This window comes from Gobio gobio (assembly GCF_949357685.1).
Source record: "Gobio gobio genome assembly, chromosome: 23".
NCBI classification, from domain to species: Eukaryota; Metazoa; Chordata; class Actinopteri; order Cypriniformes; family Gobionidae; genus Gobio; species Gobio gobio.
In genome coordinates this window covers 40,002,893-40,024,690 of record NC_137119.1, presented here as the reverse complement: position 1 = coordinate 40,024,690, position 21,798 = coordinate 40,002,893, and the positions used below count along the sequence as shown (strand labels likewise).

General features: G+C 38.6%; 1 protein-coding gene across 6 annotated transcripts in view; it reads left to right on the top strand.

The window, feature by feature from the left end:
- Positions 1-21,798, top strand: part of LOC307119796 (uncharacterized protein) — an 81,254-nt gene that overhangs the window by 20,278 nt on the left and 39,178 nt on the right. For 4 of the 6 annotated variants that reach the window (XM_079806339.1, XM_079806336.1, XM_079806337.1 and 1 more), the window contains exons 4-8: positions 9,703-9,854; positions 11,504-11,588; positions 12,679-12,732; positions 13,276-13,459; positions 16,411-17,131. In XM_079806339.1, coding sequence (XP_079662465.1) covers positions 9,703-9,854; positions 11,504-11,588; positions 12,679-12,732; positions 13,276-13,459; positions 16,411-17,131 — 1,196 coding nt within the window. The remainder of the gene's footprint in view (positions 1-9,702; positions 9,855-11,503; positions 11,589-12,678; positions 12,733-13,275; positions 13,460-16,410; positions 17,132-21,798) is intronic. The other 2 variants (XM_079806341.1, XM_079806340.1) reach the window with 2 other exon arrangements.

Genomic DNA, 21,798 nt, shown 5'->3' with positions numbered 1-21,798 from the left:
ACTTCAGTGTAAACGCCCACTGCTGTGATTGGCTGCTGTGAGACTTCAGTGTAAACGCCCACTGCTGTGATTGGCTGCTGTGAGACTTCAGTGTAAACGCCCACTGCTGTGATTGGCTGCTGTGAGACTTCAGTGTAAACGCCCACTGCTGTGATTGGCTGCTGTGATACTTCAGTGTAAACGCCCACTGCTGTGATTGGCTGCTGTAAGACTTCATTGTAAACACCCACTGCTGTGATTGGCTGCTGTGAGACTTCAGTGTAAACGCCCACTGCTGTGATTGGCTGCTGTGATACTTCAGTGTAAACGCCCACTGCTGTGATTGGCTGCTGTGATACTTCAGTGTAAACGCCCACTGCTGTGATTGGCTGCTGTGAGACTTCAGTGTAAACGCCCACTGCTGTGATTGGCTGCTGTGATACTTCAGTGTAAACGCCCACTGCTGTGATTGGCTGCTGTGAGACTTCAGTGTAAACGCCCACTGCTGTGATTGGCTGCTGTGAGACTTCAGTGTAAACGCCCACTGCTGTGATTGGCTGCTGTGAGACTTCAGTGTAAACGCCCACTGCTGTGATTGGCTGCTGTGAGACTTCAGTGTAAACGCCCACTGCTGTGATTGGCTGCTGTGATACTTCAGTGTAAACGCCCACTGCTGTGATTGGCTGCTGTGATACTTCAGTGTAAACGCCCATTGCTGTGATTGGCTGCTGTGAGACTTCAGTGTAAACGCCCACTGCTGTGATTGGCTGCTGTGACAGCTCCAGTGATTGCAAAGGGAGCGTTCTTTGATCGCTTTTATATATATCATTTAATCACAGATTGTTTTCATCCTATTAAGAGAAACAATGTGAAGTTGAGGCTTGAGTGTTTAGTCACTGGTTTGATTTACTGACACACAGACAAAGAACATCTGACTGTACATGAATCATATCAGAAATCACTGGTCTCAGATCAGGCATTAGAATGATGTCGAGTCCATATTGTAAAAGTCTGTTTGCAAAGCCTGCGCCAAAATTGCGACTGATTTACCAAAGAATCCACAGAGAAATGTAGCAAATACAGATAAATAATGCTCAGACATTCACATTGTTGAAAATAAATAAGCACATTCCTAGCATTAAGATCTTTGGAAGGTAAAGTTATTTTTAGTGCAGTGATCCTGCATCGCTCTTCTCTCCTCGTCATCTCACTAACACGCCAGAGGGCGGGGCCAAAGATGCGATGATGAAGTAGGCGTTGATCTTTCACCTCATAGATAAGCACATTCCACAATGAGTCGTTCTCTGGGCTTGGTTACAATAAAAACTGTTTTTGGAATAACAAGGAAGTTTTCGGTTCTGTAACTATAGGATATTCTATAGTATGATGACCTCATATATGTCAAATGAACCCTTTAAAGCTGATGAATAATGGATTATTTCCTTCAGCTGAGACACTTCAGATGCGTACTGTTCGCCATGATGGTTTTGAATAGCTTGAAATATGATTGGAATCACTTTTCACACAGTTCAGTGCAACATGTGCAGCCCGAGTCTGTCATAAAGGCTACATAAAATTATATTGAGAACATGGGGTGTGCTTGGGACATGGCTTTAATGGTGATGAGACTTTTGTTTTTGTAATCAGGCTTTCAGAAATTATATAAAAAATTGGATTTAGATTTATTGGCCTGTATATCGGTTATCGGCTTTCAAATATCAAGAATTATCGGTTATTGGTATCGGACAATATTTTCATATCAATGCATCCCCAGTGAGCCTTGATTATTGAACACGGTCTTGCTGTAGTGCACGTCCTTGGTGAATCTGCCCCGATGTTGACCTGCGGGCCGGGCGAGGGTTAAAGCGGTGCTCTGGACACAGATTCAGCAGTCTCTTTGTGTTGTGTAAAACGCTCAGTCAGTTGGGCAGGGTTCCCAGAGGCACCTCTCTAAAGACAGCAGTAGAGGAGTTTTAATGTGATTTATCATTATTGCAATCGTCCCATTCACGGATGTGTTTCTTTTCGAGTTTATCAACTGTTTAGACTGTTCAGGGATTCCCAAACTGGAGTTTACAAGTTGATGAAAAGCCATTTTGGAGTCACTTTTCCTTGCTGAGCATTGATCTGACCTTAAATGAAATAATTCATGAATGCTTTGTAATACAGAACTAAGACTGATCACCCAGTAGATTATTGCAAAAGTGAATAAATGTAAAACAAATATTCTGAACTAAACATTTTTATTTTATACCAAATATATATTTTTATTACGTAATTTGGACCCTAAAATCAAAGCCATATGTCTAAGATGTGTTGCAAATTTGAAGTTGATATCACAAAAATTGAGCCCGCTAAAAGGATTTAAATTATAATTTCCATGATAACACAACTTTCTATTTCAAACCAGTTTTCACTGGATGCCTTTTGAGTGTTTAAGCATTTGAACGATACCTAATTAATGATCATTACTACACTCTCAAAAATAAGAGTACACAATTGTGCCTTTTAAGGTACAAGTGGTCGTCACTGGGGTGGTACCCTTAAGAGTACATTTTTGTACCTCTAAGTTAGGGGTAGGCAAGTTTGGTCCTAGAGAGCTGATGTCCTGCAGAGTTTAGTATACCACCACAGTATACAACTCATGGCTCCCAGCATTCATTGCAGCATTAAGTATGTCACCATTGTTGAGATTCATATGCTGATATAAACTTTTCTCCCCCTAGAATATATTTAAAAATCAAATCTGTGGCAAGAAAGTATATATCAATATTTTTAGTCAGTGATGCGTTTAATTTTAATAACAACAATCAAACATTTTTGTGTATGGCTTCTTTTGATTTGAACAGATTATGTGTTTTGTTAACACTGTAACAAAATCCACAAACTCGCATAAAAAGCCAAGAGTCAAACTGCCAATCTAAAGGAAACCCTGATCACCATAACGGTGACCAAACATTTTCAATAAAACCTCTACATCTAAACCTCTGTTAAATCTCAATAAGAGCTTCTATAGACGTCTTTCAGGGTTGGAGCCAAACTCTGCTGGATAGCGGCTCTCTAGGACCAAACTTGCCTACCCCTGTTGAGGAAAACAATGGTATAATTGTACCCTAAGGACCAATTGTGTACCTTTTAAAGGTACAGTTATACGTTTTGTTCCCCAAGAAACCTTTTTTTCTGAGAGTGTATTACTAAAATGTGTAATGGGGAAAAAAGGCAATAAAAAAATTCCCAAAGTGTCCCGCTTGTGGGTCACTGACAGTCAACAGGCTAAATAATTAAAAGAAAATCTTGAGATAAAAGCAATTAAAATAAAACCATAAAATGAAATCTTAACAAATAAAACAATAAAAAAAGATTAAATCTATGTATATATATATTTCATGTGACCATTAACCAGCATCAGTGAACTATGAACATGGGAATGTGTTGTAAAAATATTAATTTAATTATTTGCTGAAAATCTCATGAAAATAAATATTTTAGGTCAAAGTTGCTTTGGCTGATGGTAAAGTTTGGGAATCCCTAGTCTAAATAAGGATTTTTGTGAAATTTAAATATGAAAATCAGTGTCTCTCTAATCAGTCTGATAACTAATTTCAAACTTTTGTCTGTTTGTATGATAATTAAACAAAATTGTAACTCATTTCTGGATTTAAATGGTCCTGCAGTTGGACAAATTAATTTTACATGTAAGTAAACGACAAAAACAAAATGGTGAAATTGTGACTAGTTAGAGTTAACAACTTTCCTTGAAACATACAGTATATGTAAATTTTTAATGTAACTAATCTAATACATTTTTTGCATGAATTTTAAACATGAAGTTGTAATGAACTGTAAATGTAAAATGTTCTGCAGGACAAAAATGGTGCAATGTTGACTAGTCCCCTAAATGCTTTCCCTTGTATATTGATATACATGTTTGGTGTTCAAAAATTTTACATTCAGTTTGTCAACAGACCAAAATGAGCACAGGTTGTGGATAAACGAGTGCAGTGGTGGTTAGTTTGATGGAACTAGTCTGGCAGTAAATAAAGGGCAGAAGTCAAATACAATATTTGAGCTTGAGGGACTTTGATCTGCAAATATGATTCACTGAAAACAAAGCAGTCTGTAATTAAAAGCTTGTTTTTGACTGTGGTTGAACATAGTGAGTTAAATGTATAAATGAAAATTCATTCTTTATTTAACCAGGTTAAAAACTCATTGAGATTAAAATCTCTTTCACAAGAGTGACCAAATAACATAAACATACAGATACACATCAAAACAATAAAACACAATCAAGGATCACAACAGCAGTTTACTAAAGGATAAAACGCATAATCTGTTAAAAGCCATTTAAGCTCGTTTTGTGATGAAAGCATAGTAAGCTTTGAGATGTTTTGTAAATTATTCCAAGTGGAAGAAGCATTATATTTAAAGCTTTTTCCCCCAAGGAACTTTAAGATATAACAAATAATTTAAATGAAGATTGTAGCAAACATTTTTATTTGTATTTGTAAAAGCTGAGTGACACGATGGAGTTAGACCACAAATACACTTATAAATAAAACAATACCAATTCATAGTTTTCACATGACGTCACACGCTTATAGGAACGCCCACCTGGAGGCTTTCCTCCATTGTCATTTTTACCAGGTTTGTAGTCAGTATTATTGCAGTAAGACAGTGATATTAAAAGACCAAATTCAAAATATTTATTGATGATCCATACTTTGTACAGGAAAGCAGATGAACACAGAATATTAATGCAAGGTTTCTCGTTAAAGCTGCACTATGTAACTTTTCCGTCTGCTAGAGGTCGCCTGTTCAAAATAAAGGCGTAGTTTGATGACGCCACGTTTGAGCACAGAATCTTGGGACATGTGGTCTTCACCTCAACCGGTGGAAAAGAATCGGGAAATCATGTTGATGATGTGATTATTAACGTTACTGTAGTCTGAAGCAGAGCAGGAGCTGAGCAAGGCCGCTGGAGCGATTGTTAATAAGATGAACGCAACACATGCCTCACGAGCAGTGGGACTTTTATTATGCCACAGTCGCCGGCACCATATCCGCTTTTCTGGTCATGAGTATGAGGTAACGCAGCTTTGTTTATCATATTAGACACATCTGAGTGTGTTGATAATGATGTTATTGCGTTCTTTCGGCGGCTGCTATGACACTTGTTCACACTGCAGTGAGAGTAAAGCGTTTCTGGAAACCGGGGGAACGCAGATATGACACAATCGACAGGCGACTCCCTCACATGTCCCGGTTCATTGGTTAAAATAGCAATTTTCTCACGTTTTAAAAATAGTTGGAAACATTTGGGATATTGTAAATACTCTACTGAACAAAATATACAAAACTGGCCTAGTGGTTTTTGGATATTTTACTGCAAAAATTTTACATAGTGCACCTTTAAAGTCGCTGTAAAGGCAATTCTGAGATTTTTTTCTAAACACATTATAAATGTTAGAAATGTATTGCTGAAACAAATTACAAAGACTGTAAACTATGTAGTACTGAATTCAAAAGTTACTGTGCGTTCACACCGCCGCCGGCGAGAGCGTCAAAGTGGCCGGAAGTCATTCATTCTCAATGGGAGCCCGGCGGCGAGCTCCGGCGAGAGCGGCGCGGCGCGTCTTGGACGATTTGGGCGTCGAGGAGAGTTGGAATCAGGTCAACTTTATGGTAATGAGCTACGACGCGCTTCGGCGGCAGCCGGCGGCAACCAATGGGAATGTAGAAGTGCTCCGCTTGAGATGATTCTAGAGAACGCAGCGCTGTAAACTTTGGTTCCGACCACATTAGTTCCCAAGCAAAATAGAGGAGAGGTTGATCACTGCTGGTGCGGCAGGTTTGATAAGAAGATGCGCAACATTATTTATACACCACACAAATGGCCTTTAATTGGTTTATTTCGTTAGCAAACATGTAACTATAATTGTTAAGTTCTTTCCATCGATCTGCTTTTTTTTTTAAACTTTCACATTTAAATGATTTCATGAGGTTATATTATACGGTTATACCCTACTTGTGGTCAGTCAGCACAAACGCCGATCAACATGATTGTTTGCTTTGCAGCCCCTTTAAATGCTGTTTCAAAAAAGACCAAGCATTTGATCTACGTCAGAGCGGCAGCGCGTCCACGAATCTTCTACAGCGTCGATGGCTGGGCGGCCAGAGCGAAGTTTGACGCTCTCGCCGGCGGCGGTGTGAACGCACAGTTAGACCGTTAAACAGTTTTTCACCGTTGCTGTGTTCAGGATTTTCTGGGCGGGGCTAAAACGGTGGCTCGATGACGCACTGGAGCCACCGAGCCTGGCTCCTCCCCTAACAAACACTATCATAACTAGAGCACATTCGCATCAGTTTGCCCGCTCGATCGCGAGTTACTGTCAGTACTGTTAGTTACTATAGTCTACAACTTACAAAACAGCTTTCAAAACAAACACGATGATCAAGAAGAGGTGGATTAATTTTGTGAACAGCCATCTTGATGGAGAGCTGAGGATCACCACCGACGCCTGCCTCTGCAGTGACTTTACACCGGATAGTTTTACAAACTTTCACCGGAGAAAACTGGGATTCACTGATAATCCGCTGCAGAACCGACTATCCCCCGCCCAGGCCTTCATCCTCCCGTCCCGCCGACATCTGGTGCGTCGTGATCATAGACGCTCGTGATCAGTGAGTGTTGTCTTGTGTGCTACTGCCGCTTTCCCGCGAGTGGGCGTGGTTTCGGCGCCGACAGCGGACACACCCCCAGCGTTTGAGAGCAGAGAATGCTGCTCATTTTTTCAAGTTTTTGATAAGCTATTTTATGTACTTGGCGGATTTTTTAATGATTCAAATTTGGCTGGGTGGTTAATAACACATTTATCTGTGGTGTGAGAAACTCAGAACACATGTTTAGTTTTGACTTTACAGGGACTTTAAGTGTGTTTCCCATCGAAAACCATTATAAAGAAAACGCGTTGCGTTCATATTCTTGGCTCATCTACTCGCCTGTATATAGTATGCATCATCAAAAAGGTGTAAACTGAATTTAATCTTTTGATATCACTCTTTTAGTACATTACGACACTTTAAGGGTGGGTTGCGCTAATAATGATTCTTTAGCCTGGCGTCGGTTCTCCCTCCTTCTGCTGTTTGATCAGATCTATAATATAACGGTTTTACTGCGTAATTAATCTGTGTTCAAGTGGTGCAACAACTCGATTTAAAATAAAACACGTATCAACAAATCCTAGATTAGTGTTAAACTTTTCTTAATTTAATCCTTATTGGGGCAACTCGCCCTATAGTGTTTTTCACATTTAATGTTTTAGGATGTCCCGTTGTTTTTAGCTATTGAAATACAGCAGCAGGTGCTCTATGTGGATCATAAGTGGCCAAAACGTGCATCTTGTTCACATATTTTTGTTTTAAGATCGAAATTTGACAGGCTTGTGCTGAAGTTCAATGGATTTCTATTGCGGTTTCGCCTTCCAAGACTGAAAACTATTATATAAAACTTCTTCGAGTATACAAAGATGGCAAATCAGCTTTATCATACAAAATGCAGTGCTTGATGGCTATAACCAGTAATAAAAGTGTAAAGCGCTATGATAAATGGTATCAAGTTTTTTAAAATAATGTAAATTCATATAAAAGCAGATCTTTCTAATCCAAAAGTGGTAAAAAGTGGTTTCTTGCACTAAAAGAAAATAAAGATTTGTTTCTAAAATAAAAACGCAATTTAAGTTTAAGTTTAGAAAGTAGTTTATCGATATGTGGCTTAAAGGGATAATTCACCCCCAAATTTTAATTATCCCATAATTTACTCACCCTCAAGTCATCCTAGGTGTATATGACATTCTTCTTTCAGACGAATACGATCATAGTTATATTAAAAATATCAAATGCTGACTGTAAATAATGAAGAGTTTGTGAAGCCAATGAAGCACAGCAATAAATAGCAGTGTTGTGTGAATAAAGATGGTACATAGCATTGGGAATGTTATCACAAAAAATATTAGTTATATACAAGGAAAATAAAATGGGTCCCAGAACAGACCCCTGAGGGACACCTTTAGAGACTGACAAAACAGATGAGGTACAATCCTTTAAAAACACACACACTGTGTTCTGGCTGAAAGGCGGTTGGCAAACCATTTGATAGCATTTTCTGAGAGAACAACAATGACAAGTCTTTTTAAAAGGATGTCATGATCAACTGTGTCAACTATGAAGTGCTCAATCATATTTTACTACATGGAGCAGTTGATATCACTCTGCAAAATAGAAATCATGCAACTTGCATAATGTCATGTTACATCTGGTTAGGAGTCAAGTTAAGTCAAGTCATCTTTATTTATATTGTGCTTTATACAAAACAGATTGTGTCAAAGCAGCTTCACAGTAATAAACAGAATCAATGATGCAAACTTCATCAAATATGGAACAAATTCAGCAACAAGTTAAGGGAGGTTAAGGTTTCTGGCTTCGAATGAACCCTGCGGGGCTTATTACATGACAACCCCCCCACCGGCCTTTAAAAATGGATGATGTCTCTTTTATGGAACTTGAATTTCTCCCATGATGCCTCAGCGGCTTTATCTGCACCTCAGCTGTCATCACTCCGTCGTGTCAGCGTCATGTGATCAGTGGTTTTAAAACAAGCAAACTTGTTCAACAGCCGCACCAAAGAGAATCACCGTAAACAAGCGATTAAAAGGAAGCTGAAAATGCAACTTTGAAAGGCAAGCGTTTAGTGACGGCCTGTTTTTTTCAGGGTTTTGTGTTGTTCCTCTTTCCAAATTTCTGATGAGTGTGTGTGTGTTGCTTGGTCACTGTTTCTCTGTGTGTCAGTCTTTCCCGTTGAAAGAGTTATTGTGTGTGTGCGTGTGTGTGTGTGTGTGTGTGTGTGTGTGTGTGTGTGTGTGTGTGTGTGTGTGTGAATGCTGGCTGCAAAACAAAGAAGGAATTTTGTGACTCGTCAAGAACAAGAAGTAAAATATCGAGAGATGTTGTGAAAGAGAAACTTGGATGAATGTCAGAGGAGGTTTGTGAGGAAATACAGGGAGAATGAACTGGTTTGTGGTGTTTTTGTGATGTGTATTTGAGGGAGGTCATGTGCCACATGTTCACACACACACACACACACACACACACACACACACACACACACACACACACACACACACACACACACACACACGCACGTTTACTTCACTATCTAAATAAGGATGTACCATAGACTTCTGTTTGTTTTTATATCGAGCAGTTATATTTTTTTTATCATTTATACAAATCATGCCTGTTACGCATAACAATAAGGTTAAATTTGTTAACATTAGTTAACATGAACTAATAATTAAAAATACTGTTAATATTCTTTCATGGATCTGAGCTGACATGAACTAACAATGAACATTAGGTTGTTTAACTAATGTTATCAAAGATGAATAAATACTATCACAAATGCATTGCTCAGTGTTAATTAATGCTTTAATTAATGTTAACTAATGGAAATGGTATAAAGCTGAGACACACACATCTTGTCTGATTTTGTCAAATGGTAAGTTGGTGATAAGGGTTTTTTTTGTACACAGATCCTTCTAATATGCTGGTTTGCTCAAGAAACATTTCTAATTGTTATCAATGTTGAAAACAGTTGTGCTGCTTAATATTGAAATGCTGATGAAGCTACTAATGTGTGTGTGTGTGTGTGTGTGTGTGTTTCAGGCCAGCACTCTTCCACAGGGCACCATAAACCTGAATCAGTGTGTGGATGTTGTGGACGGTGAGAGCCGGACGGGTCAGAAACACTCACTGTGCATCTGCACACCGGAGAAAGACCATTACATACGTGCTGAGAGCAAAGAGATCATACATGGGTGAGTTACACTCACTCAGATGAAGAATGAGCATTAATTCATATCTCACAGTTGATCTCAAAGGGATAGTTCACCCAAAAATGAAAATTATCCCATGATTTACTCACCCTCAAGCCATTCTAGGTGTATATGACATTCTTCTTTCAGACGAATACAATCAGAGTTATATTAAAGAATATCCTGGCTAATCCAAGCTTTATAATGACAGTGAATGGCTGTTTCTGGTTTGAAGTCCATAAAAGAGAGACTGGTAGTGATTGTATTCGTCTGAAAGAAGAATGTCATATACATCTAGGATGGCTTGAGGGTGAGTAAATCATGGGATAATTTTCATTTTTGGGTGAATTATCCCTTTAAGACGTAATGACAACTGTCTGATGGTAATACAATACTGCAATGATGATTTAAAATGTAAATATAACATCCCACATCAAATTGTTTTCATTTTCAGTAATGCATGCACACTCACTCCATGATCTATTTGAGGTTTAATTGTGTCTTTGATGTATTTAATCATTAACATTTACTCATTTAACAGCTACTTACAAACAGAGAATATCACAAGAAATTTGTCATAGAGGACTCACTATTTAGAAGCATAAAAATGCATTAATTTATAAGTCTTACAGATAAGAATACAACTATTATTTATGGTGGAAAAACACCTAATAACCATATTAGAAAGCAGGAGATGTTGAAACTAACATGAAACAAATAAAGATAAAGATTTTATTTTTTACAAATGATGCAATGATTTTAACTGTTTGTTAAATTCCTCATTGTTCATCTGGTACATGGGTTTGGTTTTAGACAATAAAGCTGCACTATGTTACTTTTCCGTCCGCTGGAGGTCGCCTATTCAAAACAAAGGCGTAGTTTGATGACGCCAAGTTTGAGCACAGAATCTTGGGACATGTGGTCTTCACCTCAACCGGTGGGAAAGAATTGGGATAGGACTCGGGCAGAAATCATGTTCATGATTTGATTATTAACGTTACTGTAGTGTGAAGCAGAGCAGGACAAGTGTTGTGGAGCTAAGCAAGGCCGCAGGAATGATTGTTAATAAGATGAACACAACACAAGCCTCACGAGCAGTGGGAGTTTTATTATGACACAGTTGACGTCACCATTTCCGCTTTTCTGGTCATGAGTATGAGGTAACGCAGCTCAGTTTATCATATTAGACACATCTGAGTGTGTTGAAAATGATGTTATGACGTTACTCTGTGCTTCTCTCAGCGGCTGCTATGACACTTGTTCACACTGCATTGAGAGTAAAGCGTTTCTGCAAAATAAAACCGGAAACCGAGTCTAACGCAGATATGACGCCATCAACAGGCGACTCCATCACACGTCCCGGTTCCTCGGGTAAAATAGCAATTTCTCACGATTTACAAATAGTTGGAAACATTTGGGATATTGTAAATACTCAACTGAACAAAATATATAACACTGGCCGAGTGGTTTTTGGATATTTTACTGCAGAAATGTTACATAGTGCACCTTTAATAAGTGAAGTAATGACTAATGACTAACTCAATGATAGTAATTTAGTAAAATACATTAATTTCAATCTGTACGATTAGATAAGCAATTACTAACTAATTGCTGTTTTGAAATAATTCTCGAAACACTGTATATGTGTTCAGGTGGCAGGAGGCGCTGATGGTGTTCCCACGAACCAACAAACAAAACCAGAAGAAGAAACGGAAAGTGGAAACTCCAACACCACAGGTACACACACACAGACACACACACAGATACACCAACTTGTGAGATTTTAAAATGTTGTTATAAGCTATTCCTTTAACTAGCTTAATCAGCAAGCGTTCTTTAGTCAATAAACCTACAGATCAGTATCACCAGCTAGATTTTACTAGTGAACAATATGATTGTGTTAGTCCTCCTGCTAAACCAGCACTAGACCAAAACTAACCAGCATTCCATCTCCGTCTGGACGGAACTAATGTGTGTTTGTTTTGACGTAAGCATGAGCGTGTCTTCATTCTTGGAAAAGAGTTACAAACTTACACGCACACCTACACACAAATATTTCAGCTCATTTCAACGTCACCTCATTTGGTGAATGACAGCTAAAGGAATCTACTCTGGAATCTGAAGAGACGTTTCTTTGTTATCTTTGCTCATAAAAATCCTTCCTCCTTAGTCGGGATGGTTTAATGGCTAGTATTTTATTTTACCAAGCAGGATTTTGTGACCCAGATCTTCTTGGATAGCCAGTACACAAATGAGGGGGACAGCCGTCTTGTTTGTTATAATAAACTTGATTTTAATCATTTTTTTTTTAGAAATAGATCTAGATCTTAAAGATGTTAAATCTATTAATTCCTAAATATTGTATAATTTAAAAAAATATATTATATATATTATTTTTTCTATTTTAAACCTATAAAATATATTTATATTTTGTATATTCTTATTTTTTTTCTAGAACAAACAATCCTAAAATCAGCTATATGTGTATGTAATGATTTTATATATATATATATATATATATATATATATATATATATATATATATATATATATATATATATATATATATATATATATATATATATATATATATATATATATATATATATATATATATATATATATAGTATTATTTTATTTAAACAAACATATTCTTATTTAAAAAAAATTTGGTATTTCTTTTTTTCTTATATTTTAAAATATTTTTTAGAACAAATCTCAGCCATTTTCTCATTTTATTTTGGGTCATATTTTGTGTTTTAAACGGATTGTGTTATTGTTAGGGTTTATTTACTTTGCTCTGACCTCCTGACCTGTGTTTTGTCAGGCTGCTGCTCTTCTAACAGGTCGATGCTCCCAGCACAACATGAATGGGTTTATTGTAAGTCCAAAACCAGCATGATCCGACCAATCATAGCACAGCACTGGGATCAAATCAATACATGAATTATGGGTGTTTTTGGAGAACATATGATCGGACCGTGGCATATTTTGTCCAGTAAATAATTCTCATGTGTGTGTGCTTCCGCTGGGATGCTGGGTGGCTCACGCAGGCGTGTGTGTGTTTGGGTTCATGCAGAAAAATGCACTGAGTGATTTTTTTTTTTTATGATTTAATCAAAAAGGTATTACTGGGCGGTCAGGTGGAAACAGGAAAGACACAGACGTTAATCTGCGAGTGTGTGTTTAGTGTGGGGTGTGGTGCTGAGCGCAAATCAGCGTGTGTATGAAATCATGGCACAATAGCTCATTTGTTATCAGCCTGCAAGTTTAGACAGTTACATTCGTGTGTCTGACTGTCTGCACACACACACACACACACAGGTGTTTTTAACATCAAAGAGCTCTTTGTTCTTGACTACGGGTTAGTTAAATATTATGCTTGTCTGTACATTTCTCTCTTTCTCTCTCTGTGTGTGTTCAGGAACCAGGCCCTGCGAAGGTGACAGTCACCAGTACCAGCAGCAGCAGCAGTATGGTGTGTCTCCCCAGCACTATAGCTCAGGCAGAGCGAGTGCCGCCCACCCGGGCCACTCTGTGGCAGGAGGGAACATGGAGTCGAGCCACTATACCAACAAGCTGCAGCACCGGCAGCCTGAGTCAACTGGGTACAATTCATTTGAAACTAACAAAAACAAGGTTATGACATACTGTTGTGAACCTGGGAATCAGCTGACGAAATATTAAAATGACACAAAAATACATATTAAATTTGACATTTAAAACAGAGACATGCCGTACACAAGTATGCATGTGCAAACAACCAAAACCTCATAACGCTACTGAATCACATGTCGACACAGAAAGAGGTCATTATTGGGTGTTGATGGACTCGATCTACTCCCTTTATGTTTTGATCGTCGTTCTCATCTTTTTGTTCAAAATGTTGCTTTTTTTATTCAACTTTCACGGACCTTTACCTTGACTGTTCTAAGCTGGTGGAATGACCTGCCCGACTCTGAGTTTTTGTTTTCTAGATATAGATATTAAAAATGTTACATCTATTAAAGGGTTAGTTCACCCAAAAATGAAAATTCTGTCATTAATTACTTACCCTCATGTCGTTCGACACCCGTAAGACCTCCATTCATCTTCAGAACACAAATTAAGATATTTTAGTTGAAATCTGATGGCTCTGAAAGGCCTCCATTGGCACAATGTTCACTCTCAAGACCCTTAAAAGGTACTAAAGACGTCGTTACAAAGTCCATCTCACTACAGTGGTTCTAAAATAACTTTATGAATCGGCGAGAATAGTTTTTGTGCGCAAAAAAACCCTAAATAACGACTTACATAGTGATGACCGATTTCAAAACACGGCCTCATGAAGCTTCGAAGCGTTATGAATCAGTGAGTCGATTCATGAGGCCGTGTTTTGAAATCGTGTGCCAATGGAGGCCTTTCAGAGCCATCAGATTTCAACTAAAATATCTTCATTTCTGTTCCGAAGATGAACGGAGGTCTGACGGGTGTCGAACGACATGAGGGTGAGTAATTAATGACAGAATTTTAATTTTTGGGTGAAGTAAACCTTTAATTCCTAAATATGTTATGATTTAAAAAAAAAAAACATATATATATTTTACACATATAAAATATATTTAGTATATTCTTCCTTTTTTATACACTCAGTCTTAAGCTATTTTCAGGAAACGTCTGAAGACGCATCTTTTTATTCATCTTCCATTAACACTAACATTTGCTATTCTTTATTTATTTAAAAATAGATGATGCTAGAATAAAAGTTTTTGTTGTTGTTTAAAAGCAGAGAGCTCTGCTCTTTCTTTAGATTTTTTTGTTTGTTTTAATAATTGTTAAAGGGTAGTCGGGTACATAACACACACAGTCTCATGTTAATCTTGAGTAACTATAGAGTAGTGTTGCATCCTTCATATCTCTGAAGAGTCTTTAGTTTTATCAGATTTATAAAAGACAGATACGCTGTACCGATTCTTTCCGAAAACAGCCAAGCTTGTGGAAGCGTGCAGTGGGCGGAGCTAAAGAGTCATGAGCACACACACACACACACACACACACACACGCGCAAAATACATCATGGCATTATCCCTGGATAACTTTCAATTCACTATACGTTTGTGTTGTTCACATTATATGCACTTAAGCAACGACTGCCAACAGAACACAGACATTTGATGCAGTTCCACTCACCGCCTGCGGTTTCCACTCATGAGCGGGAACAAACAAACACACTTGCAGAACTCCGTTGCTGCTCCGGAAAAACAAACTTCCACTGTTTCCTTAACGCTGGGTTATTTGGGAAGCTGAACAAGGTTATCTTTCCCCCACAACCAGAAACTCACTTCTTTAGTGACATTGTTGATTTCGTGGTCTAAAAAACAAAATGGCAGCGCTGCCGACGGCTCCCGTAACCCGAACGAAGCTCGTTGATGGACGTCATACAGGGCCATACTCGGAAAAAACTTTCCAAAGCGTATTTGAATCCTGAAGGAGTGTATTGGCCAAAACTTCAAAACGGAGTATTTCTGTGGCAATGTTTAGCATAATAATCCAACTGTTTAACAGTGTAAATAAGTCAGAATGCATGAAATAGCATTAGACCCCACCTTTAACAGCAGAATTCATAGTGAAAACTACATGATCCATGATTCTGCAAAAGAAATTCCCACCAATCAGGGAATCGCAATCTAATCTCGCCAAAGGAACTCTTTTACGTCCGCCCATGAAGCACTGCAAGTTACATAATAGTCAGTCTCCCTGTGCTCTCAAATCACTTAAATATCAGGGGCACTTCCTCCGAGGAGGCAAGGGAGGCAGTGCCTCCTTAAAAAATTGGATGAGAAAATAATCCAAAGTACAAAAATAAAACAATGCAAATTTTACGAAATTATCATTTAAATCATTCAACCCTGACCAGCAGTGACACCAGCAGTTAAAGTTGTGTGTTTTTAAATCATTAATGGGAAAAATAATTTCAAAGCCATGGCCTCTTTAAAGGTGGGCGAACACTGTTGTACTCTATTGTGGGTGGTGAGTTTTGTTGCAAATGCCTCTCATCATAGCAACAGTGAGGTTTGTCAAATTTTCTCCATTAAAATCTAGAGAAATATCTTTTCTTGACTGCGACTACTATGCCACAGTTTACTATTGCCGTCATGTTCAGTACATGTGATTTATAATACTGAATTACACCACCAGGAACCATTAGTTATTTTGGTCTTAGAAGAAAGACGTCCACTTCACACATAATAAAGTCACTGGACCTCCAATTTCAGGCAAAATGAAAAGAACATTTAAATAGGTTCACTTACTCACAAAAACCACAGTAACTATAACTTCTTACAAAATACTACAGTGATTGTGACCTCAGTAAAACTGTGGTAACTTGGTGTTAGTCACCACCACTGTCATTAAACACAGGATTAAACAAAATGACAGGCGTTTTACACTGTTTGAAGGAGATCCCAGATTCATTTGGTATGATTTTACAGTAGTAACTAGGTATTTTGGCAGCTGTAATGTTACCATGGTACATTTTTGTAAGGATACTGACTGATTTTTCTGTCTTTCTCACGCTCAGACTCGGGAAACTTGAGTGCTGGTCGTAAGCCACGAGTGGAGAGCGGATATTTTTCGCTGGAAAAACCTAAACCCGAAGAAGACGAAGGACGACAGCACCAATGCCAGCAGGAGCGAGAGCCACTACCGCAGCAGCAGCCGCCCCCTCTGCTTTCTTCCTCCTCCACCTCGCCCTCCTCTTCCTCACGCCCCAGGTATCTCTCATTTGATCCTGAGCTCTTCAGCTCTCCAGTCAACTCACACAAACACACGTCACACAACCCACACACTGCTGCTAACACACAGACTTCCAGTGGCGTGCGCGTTACATATAACGCCCGCACTCACAAACACAACACACAAAGACTCAGCACATCAGAGGAGCATCTTTCAGTGGACGCCCCATCGCTGGAGTTCCCGCCCTCGTCGGATGCTAATCTCAGTCCCCTTCCCAGCCCGGACACGCTCTCCAGTCCAAACTCACACACATGCCACACAAACATCCTCCCATCATCCCTGTCCTCTTCTCAGAGCTCTTTGGACTCTGAGCAGAGTCTAGAGAGCCGTGTGGGCAGGGCGGGCCGAGGTGGGCAGGGTTACGCCGCCCTGGCGGACGTGCCGCGGGCACGGAGACTCAGTCATCGGGAAGCGTACCGATCCAGCCAAAAACGGCAGGAGCTGCGAGCACGCGCAAGGAGCCCAGGCAGGGAGGAAGTGGAACGACTGTTCGGACGTGATCGAAGGTGATGAGCGATACACACACAAAGGCTCGGTTTCAAACCCAAGTGAGGCAGCTATATTCTTAGACAGCATCTTTATAAGTAACTGATTTGAAACACTCTACATGGGCAGCAGAGCTTAAAGGGTTAGTTCACCCAAAAATGAAAATTCTGTCATTAATTACTCACCCTCATGTCGTTTGACACCTGTAAGACCTCCGTTCATCTTCAGACACAAATGAAGATATTTTTGTTGAAGGCTTCAGATAGGCCTCCATTGGCATTCAGTACATTTACACTCCCAAGACCCATAAAAGGCACTTAAAACGTCGTTACAAAGTCCATCTCACCACAGTGGCTCTACAATAATTTTACGATGCGACGACAATAGTTTTTGTGCGCAAAAAAAATCAAAATAACACCTTTATCCACCTTGTTCTTGTCTTCCGTGTGTGCCTCCACGACGCATGCGCGAGAATATGACGTAGTGCCAGCGTTCGGGAATCCATGAAATGCACACTTTAGTCCCATTTTGAGAACTACGCCGAGACCTAAAGCACGATCAATGTAGAATTCAACAGCTTAGAAACGCACGTCTTCCTCTGCTTGTAAACAAATCTCTTCTGGGTCATGTGTCCGAACGCCGGATCTGCGTCATATTCTCGCGCATGTGTCGTGGAGGCACACACGGAAGACAATAACAAGTTAGATAAAGGTGTTATTTTGATTTTTTTTTCGCACAAAAACTATTGTCGTCGCATCGTAAAATTATTGTAGAGTCACTGTGGTGAGATGGACTTTGTAATGACGTTTTAAGTGCCTTTTATGGGTCCTGGGAGTGTAAATGTACTGAATGCCAATGGAGGCCAATCTGAAGCCTTTCTCAGCATCAGCTTTCAACAAAAATATCTTCATTTGTGTTCGGAAGATGAACGGAGGTCTTACGGGTGTCGAACGACATGAGGGTGAGTAATTAATGACAGAATTTTCATTTTTGGGTGAACTAACCCTTTTAGCGTTTAACCCTATAAACCCCACTATATAATTTTTTTTAATACACAAAAGGCCTCTAAATGATCAAAACTAACCTATTGTACTCGGTGTTCCACATGCGTTATATCCTCGGACTGCACCAAATTGCATATTTTTGCTCTGAATAAAATTAAGTATGTATGAGTAAGTATGAATGAAAATTAAATAAGTATGAGTCATAAAAGTTGACAAAAATCACATGTCTAAGAGTTAAATAAATGGTTCCATTTCAAATACATTTTATTTTTCGAGCTATTATTTCATATGTAAGGCTTTGCAGGTTTAATAATAGCAAATAATTATATTAACAAATAACATTCTTGTATTATATAGCAATTAATATTATAAAAAATTACATAATATAAAATAAATAATAATAAATTAATTAACAAATAATATTATTTAAAAAATAATACAGAAATACTTGATGAAATAGTTTAGTTTTATTTAACTTTTTTTATTAAAACTGAATAAAATATCCTTCTGTGATTCCAGTAGAATTTAAAGTTTTAAAGTCATTTTTTGTCTTGAATGCAGTCTCGCGCAATAATGACCGTTTTCAGTTACTGATGTCATTGCAGAAATGTTACATTTCAACTAGCTAGATTCATATTCATCTGGTCATGTGATCTCCGCCCCCATGAGGCTCCATTATTAGCCCACTTAAATGACTGGAGTCTCATGTATATGTGCATTTATTTTCAACTTCTGAAGCGCTGTTCGTTTTTAACAGAGAAAGAAATTACTGCACTTTTAATACTAATGTGAAGTTAAGTTAATTACTTGATGCTCTAAGTTGCACAAAAATATTCGGTGAAACGTTTTTTAATTTTTATTGGCTGCTTTTCTATCCCTAATCCTAACTAAAGTGTATAATCACCATGTCCTGGTGTTATGCAAAAGGATACTTCCTTTGAAATGTCAACAATATCTAGTATTGGTACTGTTTGCAATAGATTTTATGTGCTTATGATGCCTAAAAATGCTGTCTAGGTGGCAAGTCACTAGAGTTTGTACCAGAGCCAATGACACACACATTCTAGTTCAATATACATGCATTTAAATCACAGAAATTATTTTATAGCCACATTAGACATTATAGTCTGATCGTAATTGAGCAGATACAGTTCTGTATAGGGAACTGAAGATACGCAGCTACTTCCCCTGCAGTATAAACACAATCTGCTCGCTCAGTCCCAGCCAACACGCCTGCTGTGTTTACGTCTCAGAGCGAGCGCGGAGGTTATATCTCCACCTGCTGGAGCCGGCAGGAAAAACCAGCCGGTTATCTGTCAATGACACTCAGGGCGAGCAAGTTCAGAAACTGAGACGCAGGGAGGATGTGCTGACATCTGTCTGAGCTAATGCTGTGCCTTTAGCACTTAGAATCATGACATTCATCTCATTCTTGCAGCTTTAGCGCCACCTAGTGTACACTGTGTACAACTGAACTTCCAATCTAATCTCTCTTCCATTTTGATTAAAATCTCGATGCAGAACTGAACGCTGTATCTGCTCAGTTCTGTGTCTGTGATTTGAAATGTTTCTTTACTTCTGCGCTGTTCTCTTTTCATTTCTCTCGTGCTTTTTATGTCTTTTTTGCTTTTTATTTGATCTGTTTCTCCTCTTTTTCAGGCAGTCTTCTGAAACTCTGCACTTCCTGCCCTGTGCCACGCCCTGCCACGCCCACTGACACACCCACTGCTTACTTTCATTCCACCTGCTGGGGCCAAACTATAACACACACACACACACACACATCTCAGAATCAAAGTCATAAAGACGAAAGCCTTTTTCACACCGCAAGCAGCTCATATTTCAATGAGCAGATTAACAGTGAATTCAGACTGACAACTATGTGGCACAAACGATTTCGTTAACAGCTTCACAATGGGGTTTGAGTTTAATTTTGCTTTAATGAGTGGAATTTAAAGTTTCACTCATTTTTTTGTGTGTATGCTTTGCTAAAATGGCTCACACAATAGCAAATGTTTTCAGTTGCTGGTGCCATTGTAGAAATATTGTTCAATTTATTCCACAACTAGCAACTGAGATTAAAAAAAAGGATTCATATTCATCTGGTCATGTGATTTCTGCCCACATGAAGCTCCATTATTAGCCCACTTATATGAAATATACAAATATTTTTATATAAATTAGAAAAATGATGGCTGTTATTAAAGGAAATGCTAAATGTGGTACCCCAGAAATCAGTTGTGCATCAGAAACGCTACATAAGCTGGCCGTCTGCCGCTGCTTCAGTTCGGTGTGAAACTGGTGTAAAAGATGAATTATTCCTACTAACACATGGGTGTACACTGGGACAAAGACTGACTGCTGTCTGGGGTTCTGCTCATGGCTGTTGTCGCTGGTTTCCTGTGTCTGTCCCTCTGCTCTGCCATCTGCTCGTATAAGACATCTGAAATTCATCTTGTTAAACAAATACTACAAATCAATCACATGCTAACATCTCAGGTACTCTCTGCTGAGAAAAGCCTTCAATCACTAAATTCTTGCAGAGGAAATTAAGCTTGTCTGTGTTAAAGGGTTAGTTCACCCAAAAATGAAAATTCTGTCATTAATATCTTACCCTCATGTTGTTCGACACCCGTCAGACCTCCGTTCATCTTCGGAACACAAATGAAGATATTTTAGTTGAAATCTGATGGCTCTGAAAGGCCTCCATTGGCACAATGGCACTTTACACTCTCAAGACCCATAAAAGGTACTAAAGACGTCGTTACAAAGTCCATCTCACTACAGTGGTTCTACAATAACTTTATGAATCGGCGAGAATAGTTTTTGTGCGCAAAAAAACCCTAAATAACGACTTATATAGTGATGACGATTTCAAAACACGGCATCATGAAGCTTCGAAGCGTTATGAATCAGTGAGTCGATTCAGCAGTTTGAATCTGCAAATTTCAGCAGTTTGGCGGTTTGACACGCGATCCGAATCATGATTCGACTCACTGATTCATAACGCTTCGAAGCTTCATGATGCCGTGTTTTGAAATGGTCATCACTATATAAGTCGTTATTTAGGGTTTTTTTGCGCACAAAAACTATTCTCGCCGATTCATAAAGTTATTGTAGAACCACTGTAGTGAGATGGACTTTGTAACGACGTCTTTAGTACCTTTTAAGGGTCTTGAGAGTGTAAAATGCACGATGGAGGCCTTTCAGAGCCATCAGATTTCAACTAAAATATCTTCATTTGTGTTCTGAAGATGAACGGAGGTCTGACGGGTGTCCAACGACATGAGGGTAAGTAATTAATGACAGAATTTTCATTTTTGGGTGAACTAACCCCCTATTCGGATGGTAAATGTTTCTCACGTGGAAATCCGTAAATATTAATTTGCATGCCACCTCAGTGATAAAACTTGTGCGTTTGGATGGTGATTTATTCACGGTGGAGGAGCGATTTGTGATCCTGGGAACCTACTCACGTGGTCAATAACATGATTGTATGCTGTAAATAAAATGTCATATGCTTGGCATAATAAGAAAAAAATGCATATTTAATTTAATAATCGGAAAATAATATCCTAATTATTTAAATCTGTTTAAAAATAGGAAGATGTATAGACGCACATTATAGTTAAAATGGTTTTCTGTCTTGTATTTTATCTCAAAATAAAGGATGTCATTTTATT